The following is a 15,858-nucleotide window of genomic DNA, read 5'->3' as shown; positions in this document are numbered from 1 at the left end:
ACTGGGGGAAAGGAGAGGTATAAATGAAGTAAACAGAATAAATAAATACACTCATCTTGACAAATAAGATTTTTGAAAGATACGGCTTTGCAGACACCAAAACTTGCAGTGCAATCATAAGAAGAGTTGCAAAACAGTAAAGAGTCCAGTAGCACCTTGAAGACTAACCAATTTTATTGTGGCATAAGCTTCCGAGAACCACAGCTCTCTTTGTCAGATACTCCTGTATCAAGTGAAGAGAGCTGTGGTTCTCAAAAGTTTCTGCTACAATAAAGTTGGTTAGTCTTAAAGGTGCTACTGGACTCTTTACTATTTTGCAACTATAGACTAACACAGCTAACCCCTCTGGATCTTTGACCTAAGAAGAGTTGTGTGTGTGTGCTTGTGTGCGTTATGCGCCGTGAAGTCGCCTCCGACCTATGGCGACTCTATGAATGAAAACCCTCCAAAATGTCTTTAACAGACTTGCTCAAATCTTGCAAACTGGAGGACATGGCTTCTTTTATTAAGTCAAGCCATCTCGTTTTAGGTATTCGCCACGTGCCTAAACCAGTGGGCTTTGACTGGAGAAACTCTTAGTGGCACGTGGCCCTACATTCTTATACTTAGCCGGAAAAAATTGGGTTTCTGAAAATCAAGCCAATACCCACAATCTTTGAATAGGAAACAGAGAAATTTTGTCTTGTGCGTTTTCAGCAATGGAGTTTGACATTCAGGAAAGGCGGTGGGGACCGGGTGGGCTGAGCTTTGTCATTGCTCAGACAAGCAGTTCCCCAAATATTAAGTTAAGATCAAGGTTTCCAGCTTGCAACATGGACGTGTTTGTTCGAGGCTTAAAGGAAAGCAGATGACAAGAAAGAGGTGGGCGGGGTGGGGGGGGGAGATCATACAAATTCAACCAATGCAATCCTGAACAGAGTGACTCCAGTCTAAATTCATTGGGTTTAGACTGGAGTAACTCTGCCTAGGATTACACTGAACATTTGTTAGAATTGGATCCAGTTTCTGTTTTTTTTTTCAACATTTTCATATTTTCTAAATTGGGGAGTTAGTCCAGAAAATCTCCCCCCATACTTGTTTTCCCAATGCATTTTTAAAACAGAATGCAGCCGCTGAGATTTTGGTGTAGGGGGGAAGAGGGTAGGGGGAAGAGGGGCTCCCTTCCCCAGTGCCATACTTTCCCACTAAATTCCCCTCCCAGACAGCTGATTTTTATGCTGGCCTGGGGCATTGCATTTCCCCCTCCCAAGAGTGTGCATGCATGTGTTGGCAGTGGGGAGGGGGCTTTCTTCAGTGGAGAAAGCAGAAGGAGGTTTAAATATCTCTCCTTCCCACCCACCCCCACCCCATGTCAGTCTCCATCTTCAAATCACAGCCCTTCTCATTCTATTAAAAAAAAATCATCTGGAAAAAGCTATCAAATGTGACGTCTGTTCTGTCTCAGAGCTGGGCGGAAAACACAGATCTCACCGGATGAATTTGAAAGCCACTATCTAAAATGATGGACATGCTGAATGTAATAACTTTAAACATGTGGGCCTTTTTTAAAAAAAAGCCCGTACATTGCTATGTATTCTTTCCGCTTGGCACCTCTTTCCCTGTTGTTGAGCTCTAGATTGCAAACTCCTTGGATCACAGTTTGTCTCTCCCTTCCCAGACCATTTGTACATTACAAAGTACACTCTTGGGCTTCGGAGAATGAAATTCCAAGCTTTGGTAGCCCCAATCTTACTGCTTTTCAAAGTGTAGTTGTGTGCATGTGGATATGGGTGTGTGTGTGTGTGTGTCCATGTGTGATATACCCTCTGGGTATTACGTTGTTTTTGTATGTTTTTCCTGGAAGCCAATCAGCTCCTCGGCCCGTGGTGTTGTTGCACGGTTTTGTTTTTGTTGTGAAGACCGTTTTCAGATGTTGAGCCATCAGAGATTGCGGCGGATGCGAGGTTGTGCGCTGTCTCCCTGCCTGCCTGTGCATGTCGGCTGGCCCTGTGGCGTCGTTCTCCCTGCGCGCATGAGTGTGCGCTTCCCTTGGGTGTGAGCCTCTCTGTGTGCAAGGAGCGCACTGGGCCTCTGAGGACCACCCAGAAACTACAGCTGGTCAGCCGGCGGGGCGATTGCTCGCAGGGGTGCAAGTTGCACATGATGCTTTTTTGCAAGAGGCGGCCTGGGCTTTCCAATTTGTTTCTGGGAACAGTTCAAAGGGCTGGTTTTAACCAATAAAGCCGTAAATGGGCAAGGCCCAGGGCATGCCAAGGAACCCCCTTTCCCCACCCACAAGCCTTCACCAGATGCCCTTCTCTGCCTCTGTTTCTGGACTTTTTCTGCTGTGGTATCACATCTTTTAAACATTCCCTGCAGAGGTTTGCTGGGTGTCCTGTTGAACACCAGCCTGTCATACATTCCCAAGCCAGGCCAAACCCTCTTCTTGGGGCTTCCACTGATTCTACTTTACTCTCTTTGTTCTGCTTCCGGAGCTAGGTTTCCTCTGGCTGTTTGCTTTGTCTTTAAATTTTGGTTGTGTTGGTTTGACATGGTGATTTGTTATTTATGTGCATTGAGGGGATGATTGCCAACCTCTAGGTGGGGCCTGGAATTGCAACTTATCTCCAGGCTGCAAAGATCAGTTATCCTGGAGGAAATAGTAAAGAGTCCAGTAGCACCTTTAAGACTAAGCAACTTTATTGTAGCAGAAGCTTTCGAGAACCACAGCTCTCTTCGTCAGATGCATCTGACAAAGAGAGCTGTGGTTCTCAAAAGCTTCTGCTACAATAAAGCTGGTTAGTCTTAAAGGTGCTACCGGACTCTTTACTATTTTGCAACTACAGACTAACAGGGCTAATTCCTCTGGATCTATGACCCTGGAGGAAATGGTTGCTTTGGAGGGCAGACTCTATGGCACCACACCTTTCTGAGGTCCCTCCCTTCCCCAAACCCCACCCTCCACCCCAAATCTCCAGGAAATTTCCAGCCTGGAGTTGGGAACATTAATTGGGGTGGTGGAAGAACAAAACGGGATCTGGATGGTGATTGCATGTGTTGCCTCATGTGCAGTTGCTTACTGTGTTGCGCGCGTATGCACCAGCTTGGGCATGCTATGCTCCCAAAGTTGTCGCTAGCATGTCTCCTTGTGTCTCTACAGTCTGCTTGCCAGCATGTACATACAGCACCATTGCCCTGCGTGCGTACTTCCTTCTGTGCGAAAGAACTGTATGCACGCACTCGTGTATGGCCCAGGATGAAAGAGGCATGTGCGAGTTGCCCCCTGTGGTGTGCCACCACATCCGATCCACAAGAAGGTTTCAGGCAGGTAGCCGTGTTGGTCTGCAGCAGAACAGCAGGATTTGAGTCCAGTGGCACCTTAGAGACCCACAGGATTTTTCTGGGTGTAAGTTTTCAATAGTCACAACTCCCTTGTTCAGACCTGCAGGATTTGTGTCTAATGGCACCTTAGAGACCCACAAGATTTCCAGGGTGTAAGGTTTCTAGAGTCACAACTCTCTTCTTCTTGGTGTCTGAGGAAGGGAGCTCTAAGTCTGGAAAGCTTACACTGAAAATCTTGTAGGTCTTCAAGGTGCTACCAGACTCAAATCTTGCTGTTCTACTGCAGATAGCTGCCTTGGATCTCAGCGAGAAAGGTGTAATGACAACAATGATAACAATAACAATAATAATAAATGATTAAATATAGAAATCTGGCAATAGAAACCACCCGACTATGGAAGAAGAATGCAACAGTAGTCCCCATTGTCATCGGGGCACTTGGAACCATCTCGGAAAAACTTTGCAATTCATATGGAAAAACTGCCGCTTTCTGACATAAGACCTACAGAACGGCAAAAGATGGCGCTACTTGGAACAGTGTACTTATTATGCCGATATCTGGTTGATACTTAGATCTCTGGTGGAAACTTGTATCAGCTCAGCAAGGCCAATCAATAACAACATGTGACCTCTGCTTATGGTTGATTGTGTTTTGGATAATTCGAATTATTATTATTATTATTATTATTATTATTATTATTATTATTAATAGCAGCTCAGCAAGGCCAATCAATGATAACATGTTATCTTTATTTATTATTGTGTTGCATGTAATAATAATAATAATAATAATAATAATAAAAGACCAACAGGCTACCCACCAAAACTATCCTAAAAATCTTGTTGGTCTCTAACAGTGCAATCCTATGGAGAGTTACTCCAGTCTAAGTCCATTGATTTTAATCGGCTCAAACTGGAGTAACTCTCCATAGGATCCCACTGTTAGCTGCGTATATGCAAGAAATAGGGTTGCCAGCTCCAAGTTGGGAAATTCCTGGAGATCTGGGGGGTGAAACCTGGAGAAAGTGGGGTTTAGGGAGGGAAAGGACCTTGGCATGGCATAATTCCATAGAGTCCACCGCCCAAAGTAGCCATTTTCTGCAGGTGAACTGATCTCTGTGGCCTGGAGACCAGCTGCGATTCCGGGCGATCTCCAGCCACTACCTGGAGGGTGGTAACCCTATGCAAGGAGGGCGTGGTGCGTGTATGTGCGGCTGGCTGCCTCGTTGCACCTTCAGCCCGCCTTGCTGCAGTGCGCGGTTCGACCAGCCTGCGAGGTGGCCCGTGGCGAGGTGGCAACTGTTGCGCGCTGGCCCGGGGCTGCCCGTCCAGCGGCGCGTGTGTGGCTGCGCGTCCGCCCGTGTGTAGAAAGCGCCGTGTGTTGTCGAGCCGCCTCCCTTTCCCCCCCTGGCCCGGCCCAGCCCGGCCCGGCCCGGCCCCGGGAGCCGCCTCCCCGCACATAAAGGCGCGCTGTCGGGCAAGCTGCCCAGCAAAGCGCAGCGGAGCAGGGCGGAGCGCGCCGGAGCCGTCCGCGCCGTCGAGGAGGCGCCGAGCGAGGCCGGGGCGGGCATGGAGCTGCTGCTGCTGCTGCTGCTGGCGTGGGCCCCCCTGCTGGGGCTGTGCGTGGCCTCTGCCGAGCGACACACCGTCTTTTGGAACAGCAGCAACCCCAAGTGAGTGCGCCCCGTCCGGCGGCAGCCAGCGCCCCCTCCCCGGCTTCGGGAGCGGTGCCTTTCCCTTATAGGCGGATGGGGGCCCTCTTTCCACCTGGGACTCCCGAGGCTCGTCTCTGCCACCTCCCCAGGCAGGGCTGCGACGGGGAGCTTTTGCCCCTCCCAAGAGGGCGAGGGGGACACCCCAAGCAAGGAGGAGATGGAATGGAGCCCCCCCCCGTTCCAGCTAACCTTGGGGCACAGCCTTGGCACCTGGACAAGAGCAGCCCCCAATATGGTGCATGCTTAGAGGAGAGGCAGAAGGAGAGAAAAGGGGCTTTGTGTATGTGTGTTTTGGGGGGGGGGTAGAGTGAGTTGTCTTGGAAGGTGATCAACACAGCCTGATCGCCGCCTGGGGTCCTCTCCCGAAGAGCAAAGAAAGAAGGAAGCTGGCCCTTTAATTCTGGGCTCTCCGGCGTCTCTCTGGACAGTCTCTCTCGCCTTTTCCCTGCACCCCTCCCGCCTCCCAAACATGCATTTCCCATAGTAGCTCTGCCCTGGCGGAGGGCGCCCCATCGCAGGGGTCTTTTGCTGGGCCCTGGCACAAAGAAGGGGGGGATTCTCGGGTTTGTTGTTCAGAGGGGCTGGGGGGACGCGCTTATCTCCCCGTGCCCTTGGAGGCCGGGCTTCTGCCGGGAATTTGTAAACATCCACCCGGTAGGCCCTGGCTTGGCATCCAGCCCACCCCTGGGCAACGTGACAAGGGCATGAATCAGGGAAGGAGCCATTTGCTGGGAAATCGGGCAATGCCAACAAAGAGACCCCTTTCTCCTCTTTCTCATCTTCGCTAGGAGGGCATTGCTCAGGTGGGCACAGTGCCCTGGCAGGAGAAAGGGGAGGGCGTGAGTCTGCAGGCTTGCCCTCAGTGACTTGGGAATCCAGTTTGCAGCCTGCTTGCTTGGGCGAGAATAGCTTGGTTAGTTATGCAACATGGTTCTTCCCAAAGAAGCAAAGGGGGGGGACAGGTCTCTGCCCCCAAGGAGTTTACAATTGACATTGTGCTCAGGAGGAAAGCCGAAAATAAATCCTTGTTTGTGCCATAGGAGGAGGGCGTGACGGCCCCCTCCTGTGAGGTTTGAGTGGGGCCCCTCTGGCTCCTGACACGGCACGGCACACATTTGCAATATCCCTCCTCCCGCCATACCAACATAATCCCTTTGCTAATCCTGTTGTCGATTTGGGGCAGGCTGACATTCAACAGGTGCATTCTGCAGGCGGCTGGTCTGTCACCTGTTGAACATTGGCCTGCGCGGAGCATGGTGAGGGGAGGAAAGCCGGGGAGAAAGCTGGCAGGCCGGGCGAGACAGTGCCGCCCGGGCATCTGAGGGTTAATCTCTATCAGAGGATTGTTTTCAAGCTGAAAAGCAAGGTGTGTGTAGGGGGAGGGGGCCGGGGCCTTTGTTCATTCAGTTGTATAAGGAGCCAGGCAGCCAGCTGTGTCCTGTTGTGGAAACCCCAAGGCCAGGGACTCTGTCGCGCACTTTCCAGGTGGCCTCCCTCCCCGGCTTGTGCTTGCCCATCCCCCTGGTGTTTAGTGCATGGGCTTGGAGGCAGCCAGGGCTTAATTTCTGGGGCGGGGAGCTCTCCGGGCTCAGAGCTGCCTGGAAATGCCCAGACTGTGGATTTAGAAGTCCTTTTCGGAATCCTGGAAGTGCAGAGATTCGAGCCTTCTTCCTATGAAGAATGCACAGTACATCTGATGTGTGCGTACGTCCATTCGTAAGGAAGAAGTGACACAGGTTAACTTGACAAACTGGGGCCTGGATAAATGGGGGTTTAAATACCATGCTCAGCTGTAAGTGCACTGAATGTAACATGGGAATTACTCAACGCATGTATAAAGAAAAATCAAGTGCACGCTGGACCCAAATTGTCCAAGAGTTCAGTGTGATTTGTGAACAGGGCTACTTTGCGTCTGTATAATGTGGAAGGAGCCAGTGTGCTGTAGTGGTTAGAGTCTCTGAGTGGGATTCCCTGAGTCCCAGATTCAAATCTCCACTCTGTTGTGAAGTTCAAATTCATTTTATTTATATTAATTTTAATTACTGGGTCAGTTGGCCTAACCCACCTCACAGAGTTGTTGTGAGGATAAAATAGGAAAAAGGAGAACTGCATACGACCACCTGAGCTTCTTTGATGGTGGGCAAAACAAAATATCTTAGTGAATTAGAAAGGCACTCTGCATATGCTCAGAGATACAGTCCTCTCTTTGTATGTTTCATAGATCCAGAGGAGTTAGCCGTGTTAGTCTGTAGTTGCAAGATAGTAAAAAAAGTCCAGTAGCACCTTTAAGACTAACCTTTATTGTAGCATAAGCTTTCGAGAACCACAGCTCTCTTCGTCGGATGCATCTGACAAAGAGAGCTGTGGTTCTCAGAAGCTTATGCTACAATAAAGTTGGTTGTTCTTAAAGGTGCTTTACTATTTTGTATGTTTCAGGCTCTGGTCTGGCATTGAGAACAGATGCCAGGGTTGAGCCTCAGTAAACCTTGGCACCAGTTCACTCCTGGAAGAGATTTGGAGCCCAGTTGAGGGGGAGACTAGAGAACCTCGGCTGGGACTGGGTAGACCGCAGGGGCGGGTGGGAGGGGGGAATTCAACAGCGGTCTGTTTCCAGATTTTACCTCAACCCCCCCCCACCAGACTGTTGACCTCCCTGTTTGTCAACGTTTAATCTTCCGAGCAGAACTAAATTGGCATGTTGGCGCTGCCAAAGGGGTGAAGTGCAGCAGCAGTGCAGGGACCAGGTGGTGAATCTTGGCAAGGCTGAGCTGGGAAGTGGAGGAGAGAGAGAGAGAGAGCGAGTCTGTGGCCAGCCAGCCCTCCTTTTCCCAGGGTCAGTTTCCCCACTGACCGTGGGCCTCTTCCTTCCTGGCAGGGGCTGGCGAGAAGCCAGGGGAAGGCGCCGGGGTATATAGGACAGGAAACTTTTTTTCCTGGGCAGACATGTTATTGAGGATTTTTTAAAAAAAGTTTTCGGCCAAAGATGAAGGTGCTTCAGGGCGGGAATCTGCACCCAGCCATGTGTTCCTCTAGCATGGTGCCAGTTCAAGATGGCCTGACCCCTACTGTGTTTCGGGACTTGTGTGTACACGGTTTTTCCCTGGGCAGGCAGCAGTTGCCATATGGCCAGCAAAAGTTCAGACGGGATAAGAGTTGGACCAGATGTGGCCATTTTGGCCCCAAACACCTGGGCAATGGCTAAACAGCTTGCACCACCCAAACGGCCCGTCCGAATCGACTCCCTTAGTGATGAAATGCTCAGACTGTGTGCTGTATCCTCCTGCGGACTGACAAGGGGTATCCGTGCCGTAGACGTGTGTGTACAGGCAGAACTTCAGCCCCCGCCCTGCTCTTATCAGGCCCCGTCTCCGCAAGTGCTAAACCTTCTGATAGAGTCTTGATTTCGTCACACCCGTTTTGGTTCCCCCCACCTCCCAAAGAAGATAGGCGTTTGTGAGGGTCTCTGCTGAAAAACAAACTTTTGCTTCAGGCTTCGACAGATTGCATCGCTTTTAAATTCTGCCAGGGCTTTAAGGGTCCCTTCTTGCAGATTCCTGTCTGGGGGAGGCCTTTGATGGCTGAGTCCGGAGCCTGGTGGGGGCGCCCTGGGGCGAGGAGGCAGTCTGGGGGGGCCGGCTTGGTGGTGTCTGCGCTCCGGAGTCTGCGATAAGCTTTCTTTCTTCCTTTTTGCTTCTTTGCCTCCTGCCAGAGAGCTGTCACCCTCCTTCGGCAGCCGAACCGGTTTGGGGAGTGTTGCGGGGCTCTGTTCCCAGACTTTCCCACAATTCCAAGGGCCCGGGGTGGAGTGGTTTCCCAGAAGGCGTGGTTAATCTTTAATAACCACCCTGTCCTGATGTTGGGAATGTAAGCAGAAACCTCCCATGGCTGCTCCGGAGCCGGGAAACGGCTATCCCAAAGGGATGTCTTTGGAAGGTGTTCTGTTGCCAATTCTGCTTGCATCCCCCAAATACCTGCTGGGGCAGGAAAATCTGGGTCTATCTGTGCCAGAGGGGAGCAGAAATTCAAATCAGTTTGACTGGCAGGCAATGCAGGGCTATCCTAAGAAGATTTATCCCCTTCTAAGCCTACACCCTTCTAAGCCCATTGACTTCAATGGACTGAAGAATGTATCTCTCTGTATAGGATTGCGCAGTTAACCAACCAGAGCTCCAGTTGATTAATCTATTGGGGGTTGATTTGAGCTGGCAAGAATGGGAGTAATCGATGGGGTCTGGAGTTACACACACTATTTTAAATTTTAATTCCCTCCCTCCCCCCCCCCCTCAATTATGACTGGTGATTAAGCAAATTTCAGAGAGGCATTTTTCACTGCCGTTAGCCGTGGCTACTAAATGGAACCTCCACGTTCAGAGGTAGTGTATCTGCAAATGTAGTTGTTGGGGGGGAATATGGGGATGGGCTGTTGTTTTCATGCATGGCTTTGGGGCATCTTGGAGGAATGTAGAGGTCAATTACTGGCCGACATAGTAGGTGGCTCTTTGGTTCAATCCTTCTGGGCTCTGGTGCTTTAAATTCTTCTAATACAGAAATGAACAGACAACGTTAGTCTTATGGACTATGGTATCTTTTTTGGTCAGCTTTGAATTGGCCAAATAAACTCACCAGCGGCCTGGTATAACTACATAAACACCAACCTACCTTGCAACCAGGGCTTTTTTTCAGCGGGAACGCGGTGGAACGGAGTTCTGGCACCTCTTAAAAATGGTCATGTGGCCGGTGGCCCCGCCCCCCTGATCTCCAGACAGAGGGGAGTTTAGATTGCCCTCGCGGAGGGCAATCTAAACTCCCCTCTGTCTGGAGATCAGGGGGCGGGGCCACCGGCCATGTGACCATGTTCGCCGAGGGCAACTTAAACTTTAAAAAACTCCCCCCTTGTTCCAGCTGACCCGAAGTGACGTCATTGTGCGGTCTTGAGTTCCACCACTGAGTTCCACCACCTCCTTTCCCAGAAAAAAAGCCCTGCTTGCAACGATTGTTTATGGATTGCAACCGGATGATGAAGCCTTTTGATGGCTGGTTATTAGCTCTAATAATGACAGTCCCTTCCTTCCTTTGCAGGTTTCTGTGGGATGACTATGCCGTGGAGGTACACTTGAATGACTACCTGGATATCATCTGTCCGCATTATGAGGACAGCAGCGTCCCCCCGCACACCATGGAGCGGTACATATTGTACCTGGTGGAGAGGGAGGAGTACGAAACGTGCAAGCCGCGGTCCAAGGACCAGATCCGCTGGGAATGTGACCGGCCGGATGCCCTCCATGGGCCGGAACGCTTCTCTGAGAAATTCCAGCGATTCACGCCCTTCACGTTGGGCAAAGAGTTTCGGGAGGGTCACGACTACTATTATATTTGTAAGTATCTCTGAAACAGAAGCCGATGTTCTCATTTGTTTTGTAAGTTCTTTGTACATGTGAACATAAGATGCTGCCTTGTACTGGATCAGACCTTTCGGTCCATCAACGTCCGTACTATCTACTCCCACTGGTGGCAGCTCTCCAGGGTCTTAGGCTGAAGTCTTTCCATTGAGCCACAACCCCTCCTCAATCCTTGTAATCATATATTGTTCTGATGAGAGGGGAACATTACCATTGAACCCATTTTACAGACAGGGGAAACTGAGGCCGAGAGCGGCTGGCTGAAGGTACGGGTGGGATTTGAACACAGCTCAAATCTCTGGTCAACTTCTATCCCAGTTCTTGCAAATGGTGTTTTTTTGGATTATAGCAAACTGGATTTAATAGCATTTTGAGACCAATTCAGCTCTGTGAGAGGGAATTTTAAAGCGAGGAAGGCACATCGATACAGAACCCTTTTCATGGGGATGACATCCAGATTGGCTGCCAATATGGGAATCCACACTCTGATGTGGTTAAAATGTTCAAGCCCTGTATTAAAATAGAAAAAAAAAACCCGTCCAAATTGTAAAGCTGTCAATCCATCAATAAGCCTGAATGATTTTTAAAAATCCATACTGGCTCGTATCTGTGTAGTCCCTCCTCCAGTATTCTTTTATTAATTTTTTTTGAAAGGCTGTCAAAACATTCAAGTGGCAGTGAGTTCCACGAGATAATCATATGCCACGGAATGTTGAACTTTACTTTTGTAACAAAATCAATACAAAATGTCCTTGCCTTGGTCTGTAATTCCAGTCCTAAGGTGGATGGAATCAGTGGAGCACCACCACACGCACAGAAAAACTTGATGTGACTTCTGTTTGCCTCTACATCTGCTAACTGGAAGAGTTACCCCTCTTCCCTTTTTTCCTAACCATCCTCCATGCTTGTTTCCCTCTACCAGCAAAGCCAATCCATCGACATGGAGAAACCTGTCTCAAGTTGAGGGTGTCGGTGGCTGGAAAAAGCAGTAAGTATCCGAGCTCCTTACCCCACCTGCTCATTTTTTGTGACTCCTGGTTTTAAAAGCCAAGAAAGAGGCAATTTTTTTTAAGGGCTGCTTGTAGACTAGGTCAAGTTGGGTAGCCATGTTAGTTTGTCTGCAGCGATAGAAAAGTGCAAGAGTCCAGTAGCACCTCTAAGACTAACAACATTTGTGGTAGGGTAGGAGCTTTCATGAGTCACTGCTCACTTCTTCAGATACAGCTAGAATGTGAGTCCCTTTGAAGAAGTGAGCTGTGGCTCGTGAAAGCTCATACCCTACCCCAAATTTTGTTAGTCTTAGAGGTGCTACTGGACTCTTGCACTTTTCTACTGTTGTAGACTAGGCTTTGCAGCTGAATTTGTCCGTAGAAAAGTCCTCCGTTTCTAGGGAACTGGAACTGGAAGAAGAGATCAAGCTCTCCCGCCCCCCTCCCCCCTGTTACTTGCTCACTTGATCTACATTGAGCTACTCGCTCATTCCGGGTGCTGTGAAAACACTGTCTTTCCTGATGAGCGAAAGCCCTGAATTTTAGAATTTGGAAAATCCAAGATTTTAAAAAATTACGCCTGAGAACTGGCCTTGTTTGTGTTTCTTTCCTAAGTGGGAAACCCAGTATGTACCCCAAAGTGATCAAGCAAGTCCTACATGAGCTAAGACTCTTTTCTCTGTGGAGATGTCTTGGAACTAAGCTACAAGAGACGAATTACACGAGAAGGAGCACGTGAAGAGAGTCGCAGTGTTAGCCGGGAAGCTGAGTTTTAAGAGATCGGAAGGCTTTGTCAATTTCCCCTTTCTTATAGAGCCAGGGAGAGGGTTGCTCAGAGGGTTTGTTAATTTCCTCTTTGCCTCCTAGAAGGGGAGGTGAAACTGACTGAGCCTTCTGGAGGCAAAGAGGAAATTAACAAAGCCTCTGAGCCAAGATCTCTCTGGCTCTGTAGAGAGGGGTAATTAACAAAGCCTTTAAAAGATCTCCTTTAAAACTCAACTTCCCGGCTAACATTGCGACTCCCTTCACGTGCTCCTTCTCGTGTAATTCGTCTCTTGTAACTTGGCTCTGAGTCAGCCCTGTTCTCTCGAACCTTGTATTGCCCACTTTGACTGGCAGCCGCTCGCCAGGCTTTCAGACGGAGATCTTCCCACATCACCTTCTGCCTGATCTAAGTGGACATGGCAGGGGATTGAACCTGGGACATTCGGCATGCCAAGCAGATGTTCTGCCGCTGCACCACGGCCTTACTAAGATGAGCTTAAGGATCCCTTATTGATAGATGAGTCTGGGTGGGGGATAATTGTACACTTCTCCCCCCAAATGGGGGCGGGGCACTGAACAGTTCCCTAAGGCCCGCTGAAATTTGGCAAGTTGAAATACAGCAAGCACATAGCAGGAGACACACCAAGGGCTAGGAAAAGGAAAGAATCTTGGATAGTAAGCCCGCTCACATGGTTAAATCAAATCGTAGTTTCCTGCATGTACTTGTCATGGCAACTAGAACAGAGTCGTCTTTGTTGACTAGCAGCCATAGCGCTTGACCTGTTCTGCGTACGTTCTTTCGGCCATCTTTGCCAGAACCCTATAGAGTAGACCTGGAGTATCAGTCGCTGTGTGAAGGGGGGATGTGGAACTCCATAGCAAGTTTGCAGTGAATATCCGGACATGGGGTTAAAGATCAACAAGGGAAGTTGAGGGGTGCACAGAGCGTTCTGAGGGTCCGGCCTTCACCGTGTGTCTCCATTCACTTCTAGCTCGGATGCCTCCCGGCCATGCTCCCACCCAGAAGGGGAGACTCCAGTCAGGTGGGTCCTGTGGTGATCGGGAGTTTAGGGGGAGACCCCTGGGAGGGGTCCACTGTTGTTGGGCGGGGAAAATTGTGGGTTGTATTGGATGTTTGTCCAGTTGTATCCTTTCTACCACAGATGTCTTCATCGTTCTCATCCTAGATATTATTAATAATAATGTCATGAGAGTCTTTCTCACTGAGACTCAAGGCGGATTACACAGTGTGAGATTAGTACAGTTAATATAATAACAACAACAACAACATTCGATTTATATACCACCTTTCAGGATGACTTAACACCCACTCAGAGCGGTTTACAAAGTATGTCATTATTATCCCCACAACAAACACCCTGTGAGGTGGGTGGATCTGAGAGAGCTCTGAGAGAGCTGTGACTAGCCCAAGGTCACCCAGTTGGCTTCAAGTGGAGGAGTGGGGACTCAAACCCAGTTCTCCAGATTAAAGTCCCACGCTTTTAACCACTACACCAAACTGGCTCAAGGACATTTCAATAAACAATGCCATACAAGGCTCTTCAGGGTCTTGGTCGGGCATCTCTACGGGACCGCCTCTCTCCCTATGTTCCTCCACGGCAGCTTCACTCATCTGAATAGGGTCTCCTGCAGGTGCCAGGCTGCACATGGGTGAAGTCAACAGCTGCCTGTATTCGTGGATTCTCTGTGGTGGCTCCTGCCCTGTGGAACGGCCTACCTAAGGAGGTCTGGAGAGCTCCCACTCTCTTGGCTTTCCACAAACGATGCAAAACTGAATTATTTTTACTTTTTACTGTATTGTAGAGGGGGGGGGTCTCAGATGCTTCGCTAATGAGTTAGGGATCGTAGACTTCACCACTGCGCTGCCGTACGTCCTATCTGTTGCTTTGAGTATGTGCTCCTATGTACTACCTGTTGCTTTAAGTTTGACCCTGCTGGGTAGTTCTATGTTGTCTACCATCATTCGTAGAATTGCTTGTGTTCTGTTTCAGCATTTCTTCAGCTCTATCAGATTCTTGCTAATCTTGGCTCATCCCTTATTCTTTCTCCCCCCACAGATGACCCTGACGCCCCAATGTTGCGGAGCGTGGGCCAGAACTCTGCGCCCCGGCCCTGCAGCCCGTTCACCTTCTTCGGCCTCCTAGTTCCTCTACTCCTACGGCATGGACTCTGACACCTGCCATACCAGCAGAGCCATGAGGACTGAAGGCGGTGCTCGTGTTCGCGGGTCCGCCGTGGGCTCACAACTCCTCCGCAAGAGGCTGTGGACCAGTCAGTATTAGGGGGTTGAGCAGTGGGATCAAATGGACGGCAGCTGTCAACACAGCGAGGGAAGCAGCAGGGCAGAGAGTGGCGACAGACTGTGGCTGTGACCATGGAAACGGACACTGAGCACTTTCAGAGGTTAAGGTTTGGTCAGTGTGGGCCTGGTTGAACAAACAACCAGGCGTGGACTACCTGAGGGGATCTGGTACTAGTCTCCTCTGTAGCGAAGAACCACACTCACTGGATGGGCCCGGTCGGACTCAGCTTCCCTTATCCCAGGGTACACGGCGCTGATTATCCGGCGGGCAGAAGCAACCTGAATTGCTACAAGTGTGCCACGGGACATGCCACGTTGCTGGAGTTTGTGGGCTCTGGGATCGTGCTAGGCACACCGTGACTCCAAATCTACCAGCTCCCTGCTGTGGACTCTACAGAGCAAATAATTTATAAGACAATAAACAGGCTGGGCCTGGATTTTGGGGGCGCCCCTCTTTTAAGCTTTCCTGATGAACCCCTCTTCTCCCCACATAAGATGCAAAGGAATTCTGTCCTTTGATCCGCAAGAGCAAAGTGGACTCCAGCCGGTTTCAAATGTAAGAAAGGACTATTGGACCAAAATAAGAATCCTTCCCGTGATTGGTTCCCATATTTTGATATTTTGGGGTACACTGCCTCAGCATATGGAGGTTCTATTCCCCATCAAGGCTAATAGCCTCCTCAGTCATTTAGTTTTGCCTCCCATCTTCTCTGTTCCGATCCAGTTTTGAGGCTGGGGTGTACAACTTCCTCTGTTGTCCTGCCTCATCTCACAGGTTCTTAAAGTTCGGGAAGGTGTCAGTTGAGGAGACAATAAAAGGTGATGTTGCACAAGATCACTCGACAACGTTATGAAGTCCCGGGGAGAGTGGCTAAATTGATAGTGAAAAGAACATTTTTGAGGAGAGGGGGGTAGGACCAGAGGGCAACACCTCTATGTAAATCTCTTTCTACCACTGGAATTTTTATACTGAATAAATAACTCCAAAACAAGCATGCTGTGTCTACCATCGGTGGCCTGAAGACACCCGTGTGGTATCTGATAGTGGTTCTAGTTCTCAGGATCAGGGGCGGAGCCTAGAAACCAAAGGGTGGTGCTTAGCAGATGGGGTGGCGATGGGAACAGGGGCGGAGTCTGGCATGTGGTGGGTTTGGGTGGAGCCTAATGGCCCAGGGGGCACAGCAGATAGCAAAAGCTTTCAAGCCAGGTACACAATTGTTCTCCTCTTAATTTTGCCCTCTTCCTCTTGAAATCTTCCCCAGGAGATCTTTAGATGGAAGCTTCTTAAACCCTAAAATGTCAGGTTCAACCCTCTTGACCCTTAAGAATGGAAATGTGGTTTTCAG

The 15,858-nt window shown here is 49.7% G+C and overlaps 1 protein-coding gene across 1 annotated transcript; it reads left to right on the top strand.

The window, feature by feature from the left end:
- The first annotated feature begins 4,827 nt into the window (after nt 1–4,827).
- On the top strand, nt 4,828–15,505 carry EFNA1 (ephrin A1). The gene is made up of 5 exons (XM_054995682.1): nt 4,828–4,994; nt 10,116–10,411; nt 11,358–11,423; nt 13,182–13,232; nt 14,268–15,505. The coding sequence occupies exons 1-5, from the start codon at nt 4,891–4,893 to the stop codon at nt 14,381–14,383; spliced, it is 633 nt and encodes a 210-aa protein (XP_054851657.1). The 5' UTR covers nt 4,828–4,890; the 3' UTR covers nt 14,384–15,505.
- Nucleotides 15,506–15,858: the final 353 nt, after the last annotated feature.

This window comes from Eublepharis macularius, chromosome 1 (assembly GCF_028583425.1).
Source record: "Eublepharis macularius isolate TG4126 chromosome 1, MPM_Emac_v1.0, whole genome shotgun sequence".
NCBI lineage: Eukaryota > Metazoa > Chordata > Lepidosauria > Squamata > Eublepharidae > Eublepharis > Eublepharis macularius.
This window is presented reverse-complemented; position numbering and strand designations above follow the sequence as displayed.